The sequence below is a fragment of the Bos indicus genome, chromosome 12 (genome assembly GCF_029378745.1).
Source record: "Bos indicus isolate NIAB-ARS_2022 breed Sahiwal x Tharparkar chromosome 12, NIAB-ARS_B.indTharparkar_mat_pri_1.0, whole genome shotgun sequence".
NCBI lineage: Eukaryota > Metazoa > Chordata > Mammalia > Artiodactyla > Bovidae > Bos > Bos indicus.
This window is the reverse complement of record NC_091771.1, coordinates 87102294-87120175: the sequence shown is the minus strand read 5'-3', so window position 1 is coordinate 87120175 and position 17882 is coordinate 87102294. Positions and strand designations below refer to the sequence as shown.

At 45.4% G+C, this 17882-nt stretch overlaps 1 protein-coding gene across 3 annotated transcripts in view; it reads right to left on the bottom strand.

The window, feature by feature from the left end:
* MYO16 (myosin XVI) overlaps positions 1-17882 on the bottom strand; it is a 518782-nt gene that overhangs the window by 69926 nt on the left and 430974 nt on the right. For all 3 annotated transcript variants that reach the window (XM_070800476.1, XM_070800475.1, XM_070800474.1), the window contains exons 29-31: positions 8507-8603; positions 3565-3811; positions 638-909 (exon numbers count right to left, since the gene is read on the bottom strand). In XM_070800476.1, the coding sequence (XP_070656577.1) occupies positions 638-909; positions 3565-3811; positions 8507-8603 (616 nt within the window). The remainder of the gene's footprint in view (positions 1-637; positions 910-3564; positions 3812-8506; positions 8604-17882) is intronic.

Below are 17882 nucleotides of genomic sequence, written 5' to 3'. Positions count from 1 at the left end.
CTAAAATCTGTGAATTTGTTAAACTTTTCTGCAAAGAAGGACCGCCTCTGCATTTCATAATTCTAAAAATTAGTAATTAGGCAATAATGCCACATGAACTAACCTATGATGAGTTTACTTGAGAATAAACTGTGGTTTTGCCTAAATATGTCTAGACCACCAACGCAGAAACTTTTGTTGTCTGGTCTCCAAAATTTCACTCATTGAGTTCTGCCGAGTCATGTTTCTCCCCTGCGTGAATTGGTTCAGTTACTGTGTGCAGATAAAGCAGGCTTAATTTTTAATTAGGTTGTGATAACAGGGAAGCCGGATGAATCTCTTTAGCTTTCTAATTCGCAGAAGTTTACATGGACTAGCGACCGACTTTCTGAATTGTTCTGTTTGAGGCTCCTCATTGGATGTGGAAGTTGGGATAGGAGTGAAGGAAAGTGATATATAAGTAGCTTTTCCCTAAGAGGCTTAGAGATTTGAATTAATATTCTTTATCTTTAATGATTAAGGGGCCCCTGGCAAGCCAAGGATGGATTTAATTCTATTAAAAATATACCAGGGCGGCAGTGCTGCACGGGGCACCCAAAGGCCGGAAGTCAAGCATCCATGACCCAGCGGGGCAGCCCCTTCCCTCCCCAGGGCTAACCTTCATTCGCCGAGTCCCTCGCTGCAGCCCATAGGCAGGCGCTCACAGCCTCGTAGGAGGCGCTCAGCCGCGTGGCTGGGTCCCTCTTTGGCTTGGGCGGAGGCTGTTTCCGTGGCGACGGGAGGCCGCTGCCGTCATCCAGGCTGAACACCGAGTGCAGAGAAGGGGGCCTGGAGGGCGGACCGGCCAGGGACTGGGTCAGGCCGTCCACTGCTGCGGGGACTGAGATGGAGCTACAGTGGAGACGCCTCGGTCTGCTCTTGTCTTCAGCTCTGTGGGGAGAGAATGAACACACAGAGCCCCAGCGGAGGGACCCAGAGCCATCGTTCAGATGGTAGCAGTGAAGCGGCTCAAGCACACGTCATCTCGGCTCTTGGGTAAATCAGCCTTCCCGCGAGGCTGGAGGATGCCTGCGGGGCTCCGGTACCCAGGGCCTCTAGAGGCAGCCACTCCATCCTTCCAGCCCCGCTTCCCGACAGATAAGCACGTGCGAATCTCATCATGATTACTTCAGAAAAACATCTCACCCAAACCCAAGACGTCTCAAGGAGTGCCACATTTGCCATCAGGCATTCGCTGAGTCAATTTTTCACACTCCGATTATTAAGCAAATCAAAAAACCAGAATTTCAATCTGAATGATAATTTCTGGGAAGTTCATCTTAATAGAGAGTTACTGATGCATCAGTTGCTGGGAGTTCATCACTGCTCATCCTTGCAAAAGAGTATATACTTACAATGATCAAAGATTTTCATTTTCCCTGTCTCTCTCTCTCTTTCCCTTGCCATTTAAATTCCATCAGCAATTATTTAATTATGTGCAGAATTGTTATTTTTCTTCTGTGGCTCCATCTGGTTGCCCAATGCCAAGTGAACTGCTGGTATTCAATAAATAAATAGACAACTACTTCTTCACTTAATTTTATAGCAGGCAAATGAATACATGATGAAATTGAGAAATTGGGGTGGCTGTTTAGCTCCAGCAGAGAAAATAATAAATATTATTCTGGAAGTCATATAAAATTAATAGTTATCTGGTTAAAAAAAAATTTCCTTCTGGCTTCACATGTCAATGTAATCGTGTGCGAGGGAGATGCCAACGCGTTCATTTCACAAGGAGTCTCGGAGCATTTGTTTTTATAATTATATCTTTGTGTGGCAGAGAACCAACAGGGCTGGGATCCACTGCCGGGCAGATCAGACGCCCGTGTAGGAAATGAACGAGCTGAAGATGAAAGTGTGGCACTCGGAGGATAATTTGTTTTCCCTGTAATGTTTAATTACAGTTTTCCGTACAAAGGGAATTTTTTCAGCATTTAATCACTGAGATAGTTGAAGCTAATTAGTGAGGGACACACCACCATTTCCACTTTAATAAAAAATCATTTGACATTGCAGTCAAGGCCAAGGGGGGCGGTCATCTGCAGTGAGGAGCAACTAGATATTGCTGTGTTCCTATGGGAAAGTACCTCCCTGAGACTTTGGGAAGGTCATGTACACACTGCTATATTCAAAGTGGAGAGCAACAAGGACCCACTGTAGAGCACGTGGAGCTCAGTGTCACGTGGCAGCCTGGATGGGAGGGGGCTGCGGAGAATGGATACATGTATATGTATGGCTGAGTCCCTTCACTGCTGTTCGCCTGAAACTACCATACACTGATAATCGTCTATGTCCCAAATACAAAATAAAACAGTTAAAAGTCTGGGGAAAAACAATCTTCCTGACAGCAAATTAGGATGGAAAGGACCAGGGAGGGCTATCAGGCATGAGTATCGTCATTTGTCACAGGGAGACAAGAGCGGTGACGTGGAGAAGGACCTGGATTTCTTCACTTGTTTATTTCCAGCTCAGCATCCACCGTGAACTCTGAAAGCTTTCCCTGAAGCTTTCCTTACTGGCAAAGAAGATGAGCGAGCTTCCTAAGGGAAATATAATACAGGCCACCACCGATCAAGCTCACTGCTTTTGTGTTTTTAGAGTGGCTTCTCCATTTTGGGGGTCAAACTTTCAGACGTTTCTGTGAGTCAGCCTTATTTATATATATGACACTTGCGTAAAGATGTCGAGATTCCAGCTATACGTTTTTGCTAAGATGGAAATATTAGATGACTTAAAACTCGGTTGGTGAGGGACTTCCCTGGTGGCCCAGTGGTAAAGAATTCATCTGCCAATGCACAGGGCACGGGTTCGGTCCCCAGTCCCAGATTATCCCACATGCTGTGGGACAACATGGCCTGGGCTCCATAACTACTGAGCCAGAGCCCTAGATCCTGTGCTTCCCAACGAGAGGACCCACCACGATGAGAAGCCCACTCACTGCACCTCGAGGGTAGCTCTCAATACCCGCTCACGGAAACCAGAGAAAACCAGTGCAGCAGCAAAGACCCAGCACGGCTGATAAAGAACGAAATAAAAAATTAAAAAAAAAAAATCTTGGTGCTGGAGGTGGCAAATGATACAGGCATTAGTGTAGCAATTATTTCACGTGGCCTGAACTAACACACAGAGCATCCGTTTTCTAGAAGGGAAGCCCAGGCAATGTATCCTTTCAGATGTCAGGAGGTTTCACTTTACACAGTGGGCATGCGTATATGAGTGTTCTTCTCCCTACGGTCACGTGTGATTGAACTTTACATTAAGAGCTATCAGCACTGGGACTTCCTTGGGGTCCGGTGGTTAAGACTTCGCCTTCCCAAGCCACGGGGTGTGGGTCTGATCCCTGGTGAGGGAGCTGAAATCCCACGGGCTTCGTGGCCAAAATACCAAAATATGAAACAGAAGCAATATTGCAACAAACTCAGTGAGGACTCTAAAAATGGTCCATATAAAAAAACCATATTTTGAAGAGCACTATGGGCATTTTCTTGCTCCCCCCACCCTGATGAACCACGTGGGTGATGGGAGCTGGACACCGCCCGCCTTTACCTTTTGGAGCCTTCCTCCTGCTTGCCCCTGGCCTCCAACTTCTCTCTGTGGAAAGCAGCGTTCATCTCGTTCCGAAGCCGGTCATTCTCGCGGGCGATGTCCGAGGCGTTCTGAACAACCAGGGCGTCATAGGTCTTCAGCCCCAGGTCCTCTGTGACCTGCAGGAAGCTGTTGATGGATGTGACCTCCTGCTGCCGTATGCTCCTTTTCTGATGCAAGTGCTGGCGGGCTAAAAATCCTCTGACCACTTCAGTGAAAGAACACAACGGTGGGTCAGAAATCCAGACGTACACCAACAAGCCACAGATACATCATGTCTAAAGAATAAGTGTTAGCTGCTCAGTCGTGTCCGACTCTTTGTGACCCCATGGACTGCAGCCCGCCAGGCTCCTCTGTCCATGGGATTCTCCAGGAATATTGGAGTGCAGTTGCCATTGCCTCCTCCAAGGGATCTTCCTGACCCAGGGATCAAACCCAGGTCTCCCACATTCCAGGCAGAATTTTTACCGACTGAGCCACCAGGGAAGCTCTAAAATAAAATATTCTTCACCCAGTCTAGGACTTTACTAAAACATTCTAATGTTGTCTTAAAAAAGATACCCACACTTTTAGGAATGACAGGAATGGAGGTAAAAACCCTTACCCTGACTGGGCAGGTAATATCCTGACAAAGCTCCCTCCTTCTATGGTAACACAGTCTGGACATTGATGGAAGGAAGTCCAAACCCCAGAGAATTCTGGGTGTGTCCCAATGCACCAACTGCATTATATCAGATTTTAACAGAAACCTCTGAGGCCCCTGGAAGTAGTCTCTGAGAATGTCATGCACATACTGTTCACAGGACTGGGATTTAAGTCGTAGAAAAACCAGCTCTGCATTTAAGGCTCTGGGAAGAGATTGTGTAGAAATATGGGGCATCCTTCTGCTTTCTGGGGAAGCAGGGCTAGAAAAACATGCAAGAATCAGGGGAAAAACAGGTGGGTGAACACACTTTGAAATCACTAATATGTCAGTAACAAATGTAAGACTTGCAAAGAAAAATCATGCCCGCTGTTCAAAGGCACTGCCACATGCCAGGATCCCATCCCATCTTTCAAGGCCCAAACTCAACGATCACTGATGTACGCATCCCTTCATTCTGTGGGCTTTCCAGGTGGCACTAGTGGTAAAGAATCTTCCTTCCAAAACAGGAGATACAAGAAACATGGGTTTGATCCCTGGGATGGGAAGTTTCTCTGGAGAAGGAAATGGCAACCCACTCCAGTATTCTTGCCTAGGAAATCCAATGGGTGGAGGAGCCTGGCGGGCTACAGTCCATGAGGTTGCAAAGAATCTGACACGCCTTAGCAACTCAACAACAACAAATCTTCATTTTGTACCCAAAGAAACAGAAGCTTACTGAGGTTAAGAAAATTCCTCCAAGGAGACATGGCCAACCAACAGTAGAGGCCAGGGTTCGAATCTCTGCTCTTACGAGGCCAAGCTCCATCATGCAGCCCTGGAGACATGCTCTGGAGCTCTCCAGATGGGTCACAACAGGGAAGGTGTAAGGAAGTGTGTTTGGGATCAATACAAGGAAGACATTTCAAACAATGAGCAAAGCTGGTCAATGGATCAGGCATGTCATGGGAAAAAGGGTCAGTTCCCAGTCCCTGGGCAAGTTAAAAACAGGATGGGCCCTGCTCAGGGAGGCTCTGACAGGTGTGGGGGGTGGGGTGGGGGAGTGGTTTCCAATAGTTGCCCAGATGCGTCTCTTCCCAGTCTAAGTTTCTAAGACTAGAAGGAGTTGTTTGGATTATAGGAAGAGCTATAATTGTAGGGAAGATTAATGTGGGTATGTGCTCAGTCGCTCAGTCATGTCCGACTCTTTGCAATTCCCATAGACGGCAGCCCACCAGGCTCCCCCGTCCCTGGGATTCTTCAGGCAGGAATACTGGAGTGGGTTGCCATTCCCTTCTCCAAATGTGCTATAAAGACACTTTATTCTCCTCTGTAGGGAGGAAATTACCCTGCAAAACATTAAGTGTTTTAAAATATTTCCTGGCTATGGGAGGACAAATGTGTAGGTATCTACATATGTCTAGGATATTTACTGAGATACCTTGACTCTGTTCAAATTGTTAATCAGCCATATCACAATACAAAATGTTTTTGGTTAATAAAAATAAATTAAAAAAATTTTTAAAGGGTGGGAAGGTGGACACAACTTTCTACAATTATGGCTTCAGAGGCAAAAAATACACAGATGTCTAAAATGCTCAAGGGCTCTTTTTTCTCAGACGGCAATACTAAATGTTTAGTTACTCTGAAATGCGGTTGTATTAACTGTAGAAACAGTCATGCTGAACTAATCTAAAAGAGAAAAAGATTAAACAGTGAAAGGTACAATCAGACTTCAGGAATATAAAATGCAGAATAAAACGCAGAAATATTAACCATGTGACAGGCACAGGGAGAGAGAGAAGCAGAAAGCCTCAAACTGGCCAGTTGACTTGCTCATTTGAAAAAGAGAGACTGTGACGTTTTGGTAGCTGAAGGGGAGGGTATATTCAAGATGTTTAATCTCTCAGAATAAAGAGATGGTTAACGTGGACAAGCCAGACTTCTGACCTCCGACTACAGAAGGACAATTCACTGGATTTGTGTTCACCCGGGAATCCTCTGTCTGCTGTTCAGACTCTGTTTTCCTGCACTTCACGCCAGTGATCGTCAAAAAATTTTATTAAAATTGTTATAGGAGTTGCTAAAATGTGGCATCTTTACTACGAGACAACTAATGAACTAAATCTGCCACAAATAGGTAATTGATTGTCTCTTTCTGACAATTCCATGCAGGGTAAAATGAAGGTATACAGTCAGAGGAAAACTTCTGTTGGGAATAATCTGTAATTGAAATGATTAAACTTAAGGAAGTTACAGCTTTCTTCCACCTAATATTTACAAGGAAAACCTGAGAACTCTTGAAAAACTGGAAATGACTCCAGATGCTATAACTTCTGAGTGAATTTCACATGTGCAAAAAGGACCGAAGCTATGGTTCCAAGAGATGTAAAAATAAAAATCAGTAAGTAAATACTTTGCATTGAAGAGCCTGTAAATTAAAAAAAAAAATGCTTTTACAGCCATTATTTCATTTATGCGATAGAAAATTATGGTTTTTATCTTGGTGCCATTTTTAAAAACCCATTCTCGATTTTTATCATTAGAGCTAAGGAAAGAACCACGGTTCTGCTCATTTCTTGTTTCAGCTCTGCAGGGCTCAGAGACTTAACACTGGTAAGCAACCCGAGGAGGCACTTCTAGTGGGCACCCCTGCTGGAGGGCAGAGTGCACAGTCCTCTAATTACACGTTCCAGGAGAACGTTCATGCTAGTTGCTCAGTCGGATACAACTCTTTGAGACTCCATGGACTGTAGCCTGCCAGGCTCCTCCGCCCATGGGATTTCCCAGGCACGAATACTGGAGTGGGTTGCCATTTCCTCCTTCAGGGGATCTTCCCAACCCAGCGATCGAACCCAGGTTTCCCACATTGCGAGCAAACTCTTTATCATCTGAGCTACCAGGGGAGCCCTGAAAGAGTGACGTGTATAACAAGGGGGTGACTCCACAGCCCAGGGCCTAGCATACTCAGTCCCACCTCCAGCCCGAGGCTACAAATACACGTTCAGATTCAGCGGGTCTGGGGCAGGCGGGGCCTGAGACTCTGCATTTCTCACCAGCTCCCAGGGGATGCCAGGTCTGACCACACAAACAGGAACTGCAAAGGTGGTGGTCAAGAGTGGACCTGTGAGCCCAGCCTTTCCCTACACTGTGTATATAAGCTATATGTGTGCTTAGTCACTCAGTCGTGTTCGACTCTTTACAACCCCAGGAACTGTAGCCGACCAGGCTCCTCTGTCCATGGGATTCTCCAGGCAAGAATACTGGAATGAATTGCTACTTCCTTCTCCAGGGGATCTTCCCAACCCAGGAATCGAATCTGCGTCTCCTGCACTGCAGGCAGATTCTTTAACATCTGAGCCACCAGGGAAGTCCGCAAAGGAGGCCAGACCAGCCTAACCCAGACAGAAGCAAGGAGTGCACATAGCTGGGAGTTGGCCCTTTCCTCACCAGAGGCTCCTCCCACCACCCCGATCTCCAGGCTGGTCAAAGTGACCTCAGGGGACCAGGCAGAGAGCCTGCCATGTGGTCTGGGGTTTGGAGGAGTGGCTGCCAGAGGCTGACTGCAGGAGTAGCCCAGGAATCTGAATGCAGAGCTGCACCCAAGTGTCACATGGGGCTTTCCCCCCCCACTGCAGGTGTGGAGGTGCCTTCTTCTTGTCCTGTGTTTCTTGCAGGATCAACAAACTAGTTATTTTCAAGGTGTGCATGTGTGCGTGATCAGTCACTTCAGTCGTGTCTGACTCTTTCCAACCCCATGGACTGTAGCCTACCAGGCTCCTCTGTCCATGGGATTTTCCAGGCAGAATATTGCCATTTCCTCCTCCAGGGGATCTTCCCAAACCCAGGGATCAAACCCTTGTCTCCTGTGTCTCCTGCATTACAGGCGCATTCTTTACCCACTGAGCCAACAGGGAAGCCCATTTTCAAGGTGAGGGATGCATCCATTAAAAGATACGTATATTCCCTCTTCCAAATGATGGCTTAGGTGACAATGAGGCACAGAACTGCAGATGGAATGACCAGGGAATAAAGCACACTCTGATCTAGAAACAGGTAAACAGCCAACTTAGCCACAGTGCTTTCTGAACTCCAGAAACCTATTTATTTGCCCAAAGGTGGTGCCATGGGATGGACAGACATAGGGCCATGGCAGGGTCCTCTCTAACGTAGGTCCCCCAAAGATTTAAATGTGGGGGTTCACTCAATGGTTTGTATTTCACAGTTCAGCAAAGTTCAGAACTGTGACTGCACTGTGACTGTGAAATGTGTGACTGTTACCTTTTTGGCAGGTGATAATTTTTCTCTGCAGCTGGCGGCACAGATCGTTCAGCTGGCTGGCGTGCCAGTATTTCAGGAACACTTTCCGAACTCCAATCTAAAACGCAAACAGCAGGGAGACATTTAGCAGCAGGAAGATGCCAAAATAACAACGGGAAAATATTCAGGCAAGAGATTTTTTTTTTTTTCTTTTCAGAAAAGGATTAGCAGAAGCAAAGCTAACAAAAGTAATTCCAGTACCTCCTCTGTTTTTTTAAAACATTTTTCCACTTAATCAAAATCTCAAAGCTTTTGCCCTAATAAGTATGTTTTCTGTATGTAAACAGTGTCACTAACGTTTGCAAATACCCATCCACTGCAGTTGGGGTGGCTGCGCCAGGCAGTCGAAAGGAAAACACTGGTCTTGACTCTTTACTGGAAGATACAACCATTCCCATGAATGAATTCCTAAGTTCCAGAGCTAAACTCTTATCTTTCCTCTTTTTCAATCCTTTTCTTTCCTCAACTCACAGTAAGGAGGGCAAGTCTGTGAAAAGGGAAAAAAACCAACAAACAAAAAGACCATAAACAAAAGCTACTTAAAGCTGACACATGGAACTGTTTCATGGCAATGGTTTTTTCCTACTACTCCATGTATTATTATAAACCAAGTGTTTACGCAACTGCAACTGTAGAACTTCAGCACAAAAGTAAAGCGTCTCCACACAGTCGTCTCTGAGCAATAATCTCGAGGTCTGCCTGAACAGTAGCCATACCGTGAGCATCCTTATCTAGGGTTTGAAAAACGGAGTTTAGGCATATTACCGAATCAGCTTCTACTGAAAGCTCTGGTGGTATACAAGTTGGCCCAAATGTTCCACTATTGATGAAGACAGCTGCCAAAGAATGTTCTTAAAAACACATAACAATAAGCCACAGCCGTGCATTTTCACGATAATTTTCCGGTGTGTTGTGTTTATTTTCTCAGAATTCACAGGACTGGGGTAGGTGTGAGGACTGTCCTTCACAATGGAAATGCTTACAGTCTCTTCGGGGAAGCAGAAGTGAATCAGTGCAGAAGAGCCTGGGAAATACTAAGATGAAGGGGCTGTGGATGCTCAGAGATGATGTCCTGTTAGATAAGAAAAAACACGGCCTGGGCAGACCTTGTGATACTGTTCATGGTCATCTCCTTAGCATTGGAGACAAGCACCATGGAACACGTGCTCCCAAGCATGGGCTGTGAGCACTGACACGCTGACCCTTGAAGCCTGTGGCCGACCTCACAGGGACACGAGGCTGGCAAAGGTCTAAACACCATTAGGTATCAGAGAGGCTGACAGGTCAGACTGGTTATCAGACTGCAGAGCCTGAGGTGATGTTATGAAGCTTTTCACATGGAAGCTGAGTTGACTCCCAGACATACTTTGTCACATTCCAGAGATCAAACCAGTCAAGCCTATGGAAATCAACCTGGAATATTCCTTGGAAGTACTGATGCTGAAGCTGAAGTTCCAATACTTTGGCCACCTGATGCGAACAGCCAACTCTTTAGAAAAGACCCTGATGCTGGAAATGATTGAGGGCAGGAGGAGAAGGGGATGACAGAGGATGAGGTAGTTGGATGGCATCACTGACTCCATGGACATGAGTTTGAGCAAACTCAGGGAGATAGTGAAGGACAGGGAAGCCTGGCGTGCTGCAATCCAATGGGGTTGCAGAGTCTGACATGACTTGGCGACTGAACAACAACAGTCTTTCCATCTAGCTCTCCTGTAGGCCAGTTTGCTGTGTTCATGAAACAGTTTTGCAAGAGATTGAGACCTAAATCTTGCATTACAGCAGTTGAGCTAGCTCTTTGAACGGGCAGGGAAAGCCCTTTCCACTCTCCTGTTTCTGAGGCTCCTGGTTGACTAGATGTCCTCCTTCATTTACTTTTCTTTTTGTTGGTTGAAGTACGAGGCAGGCACTTGAGTGGGTGGCCACAGAGAATTGGTACTTTTCTCCCCATTGTATTGCCATTCTGTCTCCCCAGTTATTTTCCATAATTCATAGTGTTTTTTTTTTTTCTTCCCAACTGCTGACTTATTTTGGCAGTCAACAGGAAGAACAGTTGGTACTGTCTGTGAGCACCACGGAGCAAATCTGTGAGACAGGCACTCGGTGCGGGGCGGGGTGGGGGGGACATGTCATCTTCTGTTCATTGTCGATTGTGGAATGTAACTCACTGTGGATGTATGTGTGCTAAGTCGCTTCAGTCATGCCTGGCTCTTTCTGACCCCATGGATTGTAACCTGCCAGCCTCCTCTGTCCATGGGATTCTCCAGGCAAAAATACTGGAGTGGGTTTCCATGCCCTCCTCCAGGGGATCTTCCAGACCCAGAGATCAAACCCATATCTCTTTTCTCCTACACTGGCAGGGACTTCCCTGGTGGCTCAGATGGTAAAGAATCTGCCTGTGATGCAGGAGACCTGGGTTTGATCCCTGGGTTAGGAAGATACCCTGGAGAAGAGAATGGCTACCCCTTCCAGTATTCTTGCTTCGAGAACTCCATGGACAGAGGAGCCTGGCAGGCAGGCTACAGTCCCTGGAGTCACAAAGACTTGGACATGACTGAGAAACTAATACTTTCGCTTTACCACTAGCGCCACCTGGGAAGCCCATGTGACTCACGATAGGAAACTAAATCCGCAAAGCAAAATCTATGCAGACTTGGATTCTGAAACAAAACTCTCAAAGCATTATAGGTAGCGATGCTATACAGCAGGCAGCCTCAGTATGACCACTGCAGGGCGCTCGCCATGGGGGAGCCCTCAGAGTGGAAATGCAAGGGCTGGAATATAGTTCTTCTCCCTTAATTCAGTGGAGACCATGGGTGGGAAGAGAGCTGGGTGGGATGGCGAAGATCTCTTCTAGTGATATTTCTAACAGCCACTCCAAAAATTCCAAGTAGGTGGATCTTGAGAACTTTGCTAGATTTGAGGATACAAAAAAAATTTCCAGGGATGATGGGAAAAGATGAAAGTGGAACAGGAACACTAGGCAAGGAGCAGAAAACGACAAACAGGCTTGAGTGGAGAGGCAGGAGGGAGGAGGCCACGCCTGTCCCTGCTGGCCACACTGGGAGGCACATTCCAGGGAAAGCAGAGACACTTTCCTGTGAACGTGGGGCATACACTGGGAAATTGAAGAGGAGGCCATCTAACTTTGTACCAATTATTCTGGAAATGTACGAAGTTCCAGAAAGTAAGAAAGAGAAAAACAAGTATCATATATGAACACATATATGTGGAATCTAGAAAAAATGGGACAGCTGAGTCTATTTGCAGGGCAAGAATAGAGACACAGATGTAGAGAGATGTGGAGGCCGGGTGGGGAAGGCGGGGTGGGGTGAACTGGGAGGCTGGGATTGACATATATGCACTTCCAGGTGTGAAACAGGTCATCATGGGAAGCTGCTGTATAGCACAGAGAGCTCAGCCCGGGGCTCTGTGATGACCTGGAGGGGTACAATGGTGGGGTAGGGAGTCCCAAGAGGGAGTGGAAATATGTATGCATAACGCCGATTCAGTTCATTGTACAGCAGAAACTAACACGACATTGGAAGGCAACTATAGCCCAATTGAAAAAGCAAGAAAAGCCTGGCTTGAGAATGGATTGTTGGGTATGGTTTTGGCAGGACACCATAATGGGATCAATGATTCAGGTTTGGAAGGTTCCACAGCTGTTGCTTGTCCGTTGGCCGATTTCCATTTGTCCTGGGCCCCGCCTTCAGGAGTGGATTTTTGATGCCTGTTTCTTCCCTTCTGGTAGGGCTTGCATGACCTTCATCTGCTTTCCCAGAGTAGCCGATGAATGACCCTTAGATTCTCTCAGCATGCTGCAGTAGGTATTCACCACTGCACGTGGATATTTACATTTCCAGAAGAATGTGAAGAGATACTCCTGAACTTCACAAGTGGTAGGGTTGTGAGGAAGGTGACCGATTAGAAACAGAAGATGAGGAATTGTGAAGTCCTGGTAAAAGATGAGTCAGAGAAACAGATGATAATGTCTTCCAGGATGAAAAGAAGGTATGATGAACACCGAACACATAAGCCAGGACTGGAAGTCATTCAGCAAGTTGGAAATAAGACCTCTGACTCAGTAGGTGATACGAATAAATGATGGAGGGACTAAATGAAAAAGACAGAAGACAGAAGGTTGGGCACGATGATGTAGCTATTTAGCTGATCCTTCTCTTCCTGGATAGCTCAGTTGGTAAAGAATCTGTCTGCAATGTAGGAGACCCTGGTTGGATTCCTGGGTCGGGAAGATCCCCTGGAGAAGGGAAAGGCTACCCACTCCAGTATTCTGGCCTGGAGAATTCCATGGGGTCGCAAAGAGTCGGACACGACCGAGTGACTTTCACTTTCACTTTGTCCTCTACCGCGGGCTTTCCAGGTGGCCCTACTGTCTACCGTCCGTGGAGTCTTGAGGAGTTGGATGTGACTGAGCGACTTCACTTTCACGTTTCACTTTCATGCATTGGAGAAGGAAATGGCAACCCACTCCAGTGTTCTTGCCTGGAGAATCCCAGGGATGGGGGAGCCTGGTGGGCTGCCGTCTATGGGGTCTCACACAGTGGGACACGACTGAAGTGACTTAGCAGCAGCAGTGGTAAAGAACCTGCCTGCCAATGCAGGTAGATGTAAGAGACGTGGGTTCCGTCTCTGAGTTAAGAAGGTCCCCTGAGGAGGGCAGGGCAGCCCACTCCAGTATTCTTGCCTGGAGAATACCATGGACAGAAGAGTCTGGCAGGCCACAGTCCATGGGGTCGCAAGGGTCGGACATGACTGACCAACTAAACCACCACCACCACCATCCAATAGGCAGATTCATTCAGTCATTCTTTATTTTTATTGTTTAACCACATGACTTATCTATGGGTTGCTTATGTCTGGAGATGCTCATTGAAATTTTTGCCTTCTTATACTGTTCATGGAGTTCTCATGGCAAGAATATTGGAGTGGTTTGCCATTTCTTGCCTCCAGATTGAAGGCAAAAGAACAGGGCAGTAGAGGATGAGACAGATGGATAGCATCACTGGCTCATCACCAACTCAATGGACCTGAACTTGGGGAAACTCCAGGATAGTGAGGGACAGGGACACCTGTCCATGGGGTCGCAAACGGACACCACTTAGTGACTGAACAACAACTAAACTTGTTAGCATTTGCTTGGCTATGCTGGCTGAGGGAGCTTTCCCCAAGAGAGCAAATTGAGAATAGGGCCACGGTTGTGATAAGCAGGACATTATGAACAGAACCACACAGTATAACTGAGAAAAAAAAAAAGAGCATCTTATTTGTTGACACCATGCTAGGATATGTGGCCTAGATGGTAAAGAATCCACCTGCAACGCAGGAGACTTGAGTTTAGTCCCTGGGTCAGGCCTGGAGAAGGGAATGGCTACCCACTCCACTATTCTTGCCTGAAATATCCCAAGGACAGAGGAGCCTGGCGGGCTACATCCATGGGGTCGCAAAGAGTCGGACATGACTGATAGAGTAACATTTTCACTTTCACTATGATAAGATATAAGAACTTAATGAAGCATTACTGAATGTACTAAACATGTAGTCATCTCAAAGAGACTGTAAAATAAAATATCCCAAATTTTATTCTTCAAAAATATGAAACAGATTCACCCCAAAAATGTTTCTTTCTCCTTAAAAATGAAATTAGCCATTTAGTAGTATTTCAGATTCCTTCTTCAGAAATTATTCCGAATAATACATTTCAGTCCTTAAGGCCTCGGCTCTCAATGATACCAAGGATTACTGTTGCTGTTTGGTCACTCAGTCATGTCCAGCTCTTTTGTGACCACATGGACTCTAGCCCACCAGGCTCCTCTGTCCATGGGATTTCCCAGGGAAGAATACTGGAGGGGCTTGCCATTCCCTTCTCCAGGGGATCTTCTGACGCAGGGATCCAACCTTTTTCTCCTACATTGCAGGTGAATTCTTTACGGCTGAGCTACCAAGGATCTATACTAAGGATTAGTAGGACATAAATCAAGGAACCTATCTTCATCAGGAAAACCCAGACAAGATCCCTGCGTTTTCAGGCATTTACCTTGTCTATTAATGACACCGACAAGGAGAAAAGTGTTGGTCATTTTGATTTCGTTTGCGTGCTGAATTCATACACATTTACTCTGAAATCAGTGCCTTGGTACGCTATATCAAATCCAGTAAATTAAGATTCATCTGAATGAGACCAAATGTCGGGAGCACCTCCACTCTTGACTTTGGTTGCATTCTCTTCTAAAAAGCTGTTCTCACAACCAGAGAAAAGGAGAGCCTGACACGTTCTCCCACCCAGCCCTCCCCATGTACACCCTGGAGGCAGCGTGTTCCTATCTGAGACGAAAACCTTAATGTCATCCTGACTCCTGTAAAGTAAGCCATCTGTGAGTAGAGTCATCGCTATTTTTATTAGAAAACCATTAGGTTTTTTTTTTTTTTCCTTTCTTGAAGGGACAGATTTTAAAAGATGAAACAAAATTGTCATTGATGACTTTGAGAGTTTCAATGACTGATACAGTTTTTAGGGGTTTTTCAGGGATGCAGGCTACGGAAACAGAGACAAGGCTGGATGGGCAGTTGCCATGCAGCGCAGGTGGCCTGGAGGCTGCGCTAGAGATGCTGAGGGCATCTGCGAGGTCCCTACCCTGCCTCCCTGTCCTCATCCTCAACTCTGACTGTCACTTCCAACCAGAGAGGCAGACATGGAGGGCTGCCCTTCTTGGAAAGAGGAGAGGGTCCCACACTTCCTGCTTCCGTGGCCTCACTTTTTCAGGGGCGTCCTTCAACACTTCACCACCATTTCTGCATCACTGGCCTCACCTTTTTAGGGACATTCCCCCATCCGATCACCCCTTGCTGTTTGGAAGATCGTGGGCAAAACTACCTTCAGAAAAGCCATCTGTGAATTAGAGTCATCACTGTTTTTATTAGAAAACCATTAGGGCTTTTGTTTTTGTTTTCTGAAGTGACAGATTTTAAAAGATTAAACAAAATTGTCATTGATGACTTCAAACGTTTCAATTACTGATACAGTTTTGAATGTATCTTTCTAAACACCAGTCTCATTATGTTCTGTTGTGGTTCAGTCACCCAGTCATGTTCGACTCTTTGCGACCCCATGGACTGCAGCATACCAGGCCTCCCTGTCCCTCACCATCTCCTGAAGCTTGCCCAAGTTCATGTCCATTGCATCTATGCTTAAAATTATTTAGTAGCAGGTCATAATTTCCAAGATCATGCTCAAACTCTCTTGAAATGTTTATTAGACTTTCTATAGTACAAGATCCTTTTCCAATGCAATTGAGTTTATTCTCAAATTATATCATCTTTCTTATTGTTTCTAAATAGGAACATTTTTCTCCTTCTGGCTTAACATATAACACTGTATTTTTCTTCATATCTCTCTCTAAATCATCTGCTAGAATGGCTCCTATTCATCCTTCAAAACCCAGATGGCTTCATGAACTCTCAGCCTAGTGGGTACTTTATAATAATGAATCATTAAAGTCATATATCTATGTCAGTAATGTACCTTGTAGATATCTCTATCTTCTAATGTACCTTCTAGAGATATCTCTACAGTGGAAGGCCACTGAATTCCCATTTTTGTCATTATTGGAATACCTGTTGGAATGTTCAACTTGACTGTGAAATATTTGTGGGCTAGGATACTGTTGGAAAAATATGAAGGGCACAATTTACACATATTAGGTGAAGGAAAGCAGATGGCATGACAAAATGGAAAAAACAGAATTTCAAAGAAAATGATTTTAATGGATAGTAGCTACAATGTTAGCTAAGATTTTTAAAATTATTTATTTCAAATAATTGAATCTTAAAAAAAATAAATCCATTTACACTATGCAAATGCATTCATTTAAGAAAAAAATGTGTCTAATGCAGCTGGAGAAACAGATGTTCCATGTCATATTTCTGGTGCCATCACATTCTGGTATAAGATAACTGTATCCAAAATCTAGGACTCCATCCTCTAATTCTTTACCTGCCCTTGGCTCACCTTGCCACTGCCTCCAGTCTGTTAACACCCTAGAAACCTTTCCATGATTTTGTATTGCCTGTAAGCTAAAACGCATGCTTTGGGGTTTGGCATTCAAACGCCCTCATAATATGATCTTTATTAATCTCTGATGGCCTAACACTTTTTACTCCTCTAAAAGAGACATTATTGACTTGAGATTCTAACTCCCCACGCACTGAGGGCAGAAACCCACGGGAGCCTTGTGTCAAGGGCCCGCAGCAGCTGAGCAGCGTTCTTAGTGAACGATGTCACCGCTGTGGCCACTGTTCCGTACGTGCCATCCCTGTATATCTGTGTCTGCGATTACTGGCAGCTTTTTGTTAATAGTTAGCACAGGTTAGATCTGACTGAGAAGGAGTTTACTGTGGGGGCTGATATTTTTGCTGCAAAATGCTGTACCCTTGTTATTATAGATAAAAAATTACTCTTTGAAATTTTTAATCTCCTTGGCTCTAAAAACACTAACATTATTCAAATACATACTTCCCATATAAAGGCAAGATATATAAAATCATAGCTGGGTTAAAAGTAGTCAACTTCTTTCACTGTGATGTTGGAATTTAAAGTGCCCTCCCAATGTCAACCTGTTCAATTTTCAAAACAGCTTTACTGACAACGACAAGGACAACACACTGTCTTATGTGTTTTGATGTCTGTGCCTCTCTCCCATCAGACTTGTTCCTCTCCCTGCTGATCTGAGAATGTCACCGCGCTCCTGTAAAACAGTTCTTCTCCTTTTCACCATGCAAAGCACTTTCTGTACTTACCAGGTAGTCTCTTCCTGACAGAAACAGTCCCCCACGAACGCCTACATTCCCACTTGCACGCTATGAACAGACCTTCACACGTTCCCGGCTATTTGTCATTTTCACATAGGACTTAGGTGCATTGTGTATTGTATCTTTCCTGGTTTTCCTCTCTCACGTTTGTTCACCCACTTATCCTACCATCTGTCTTATGTGTCTCTTCACTCATCATTCATCCATCCTCCTATCCACCCCTCCCTCCCTCTTTACATCCAGTCCTCTATCCATCCCTCCCTCCATCACCCCGTTCATAAATCACACATTTGTCAAGGGCTTTCCTAGTACCAGGCCCTGTGCCAGGCTCTAGACCACAAGGATGAATGGAATATGTCTTATACTCTCAGGAAGCTCAGTGAAACAACCACTTAACTAAAAGCCATCTCCTCCAGGCTGAATTCACATATTTCCCCTATTTACTTCTTTTTTAAAAAATTTTTTCTTTTGGGGTAAGAAATGGATTTATTCAGGTTCAGAGAGAAGC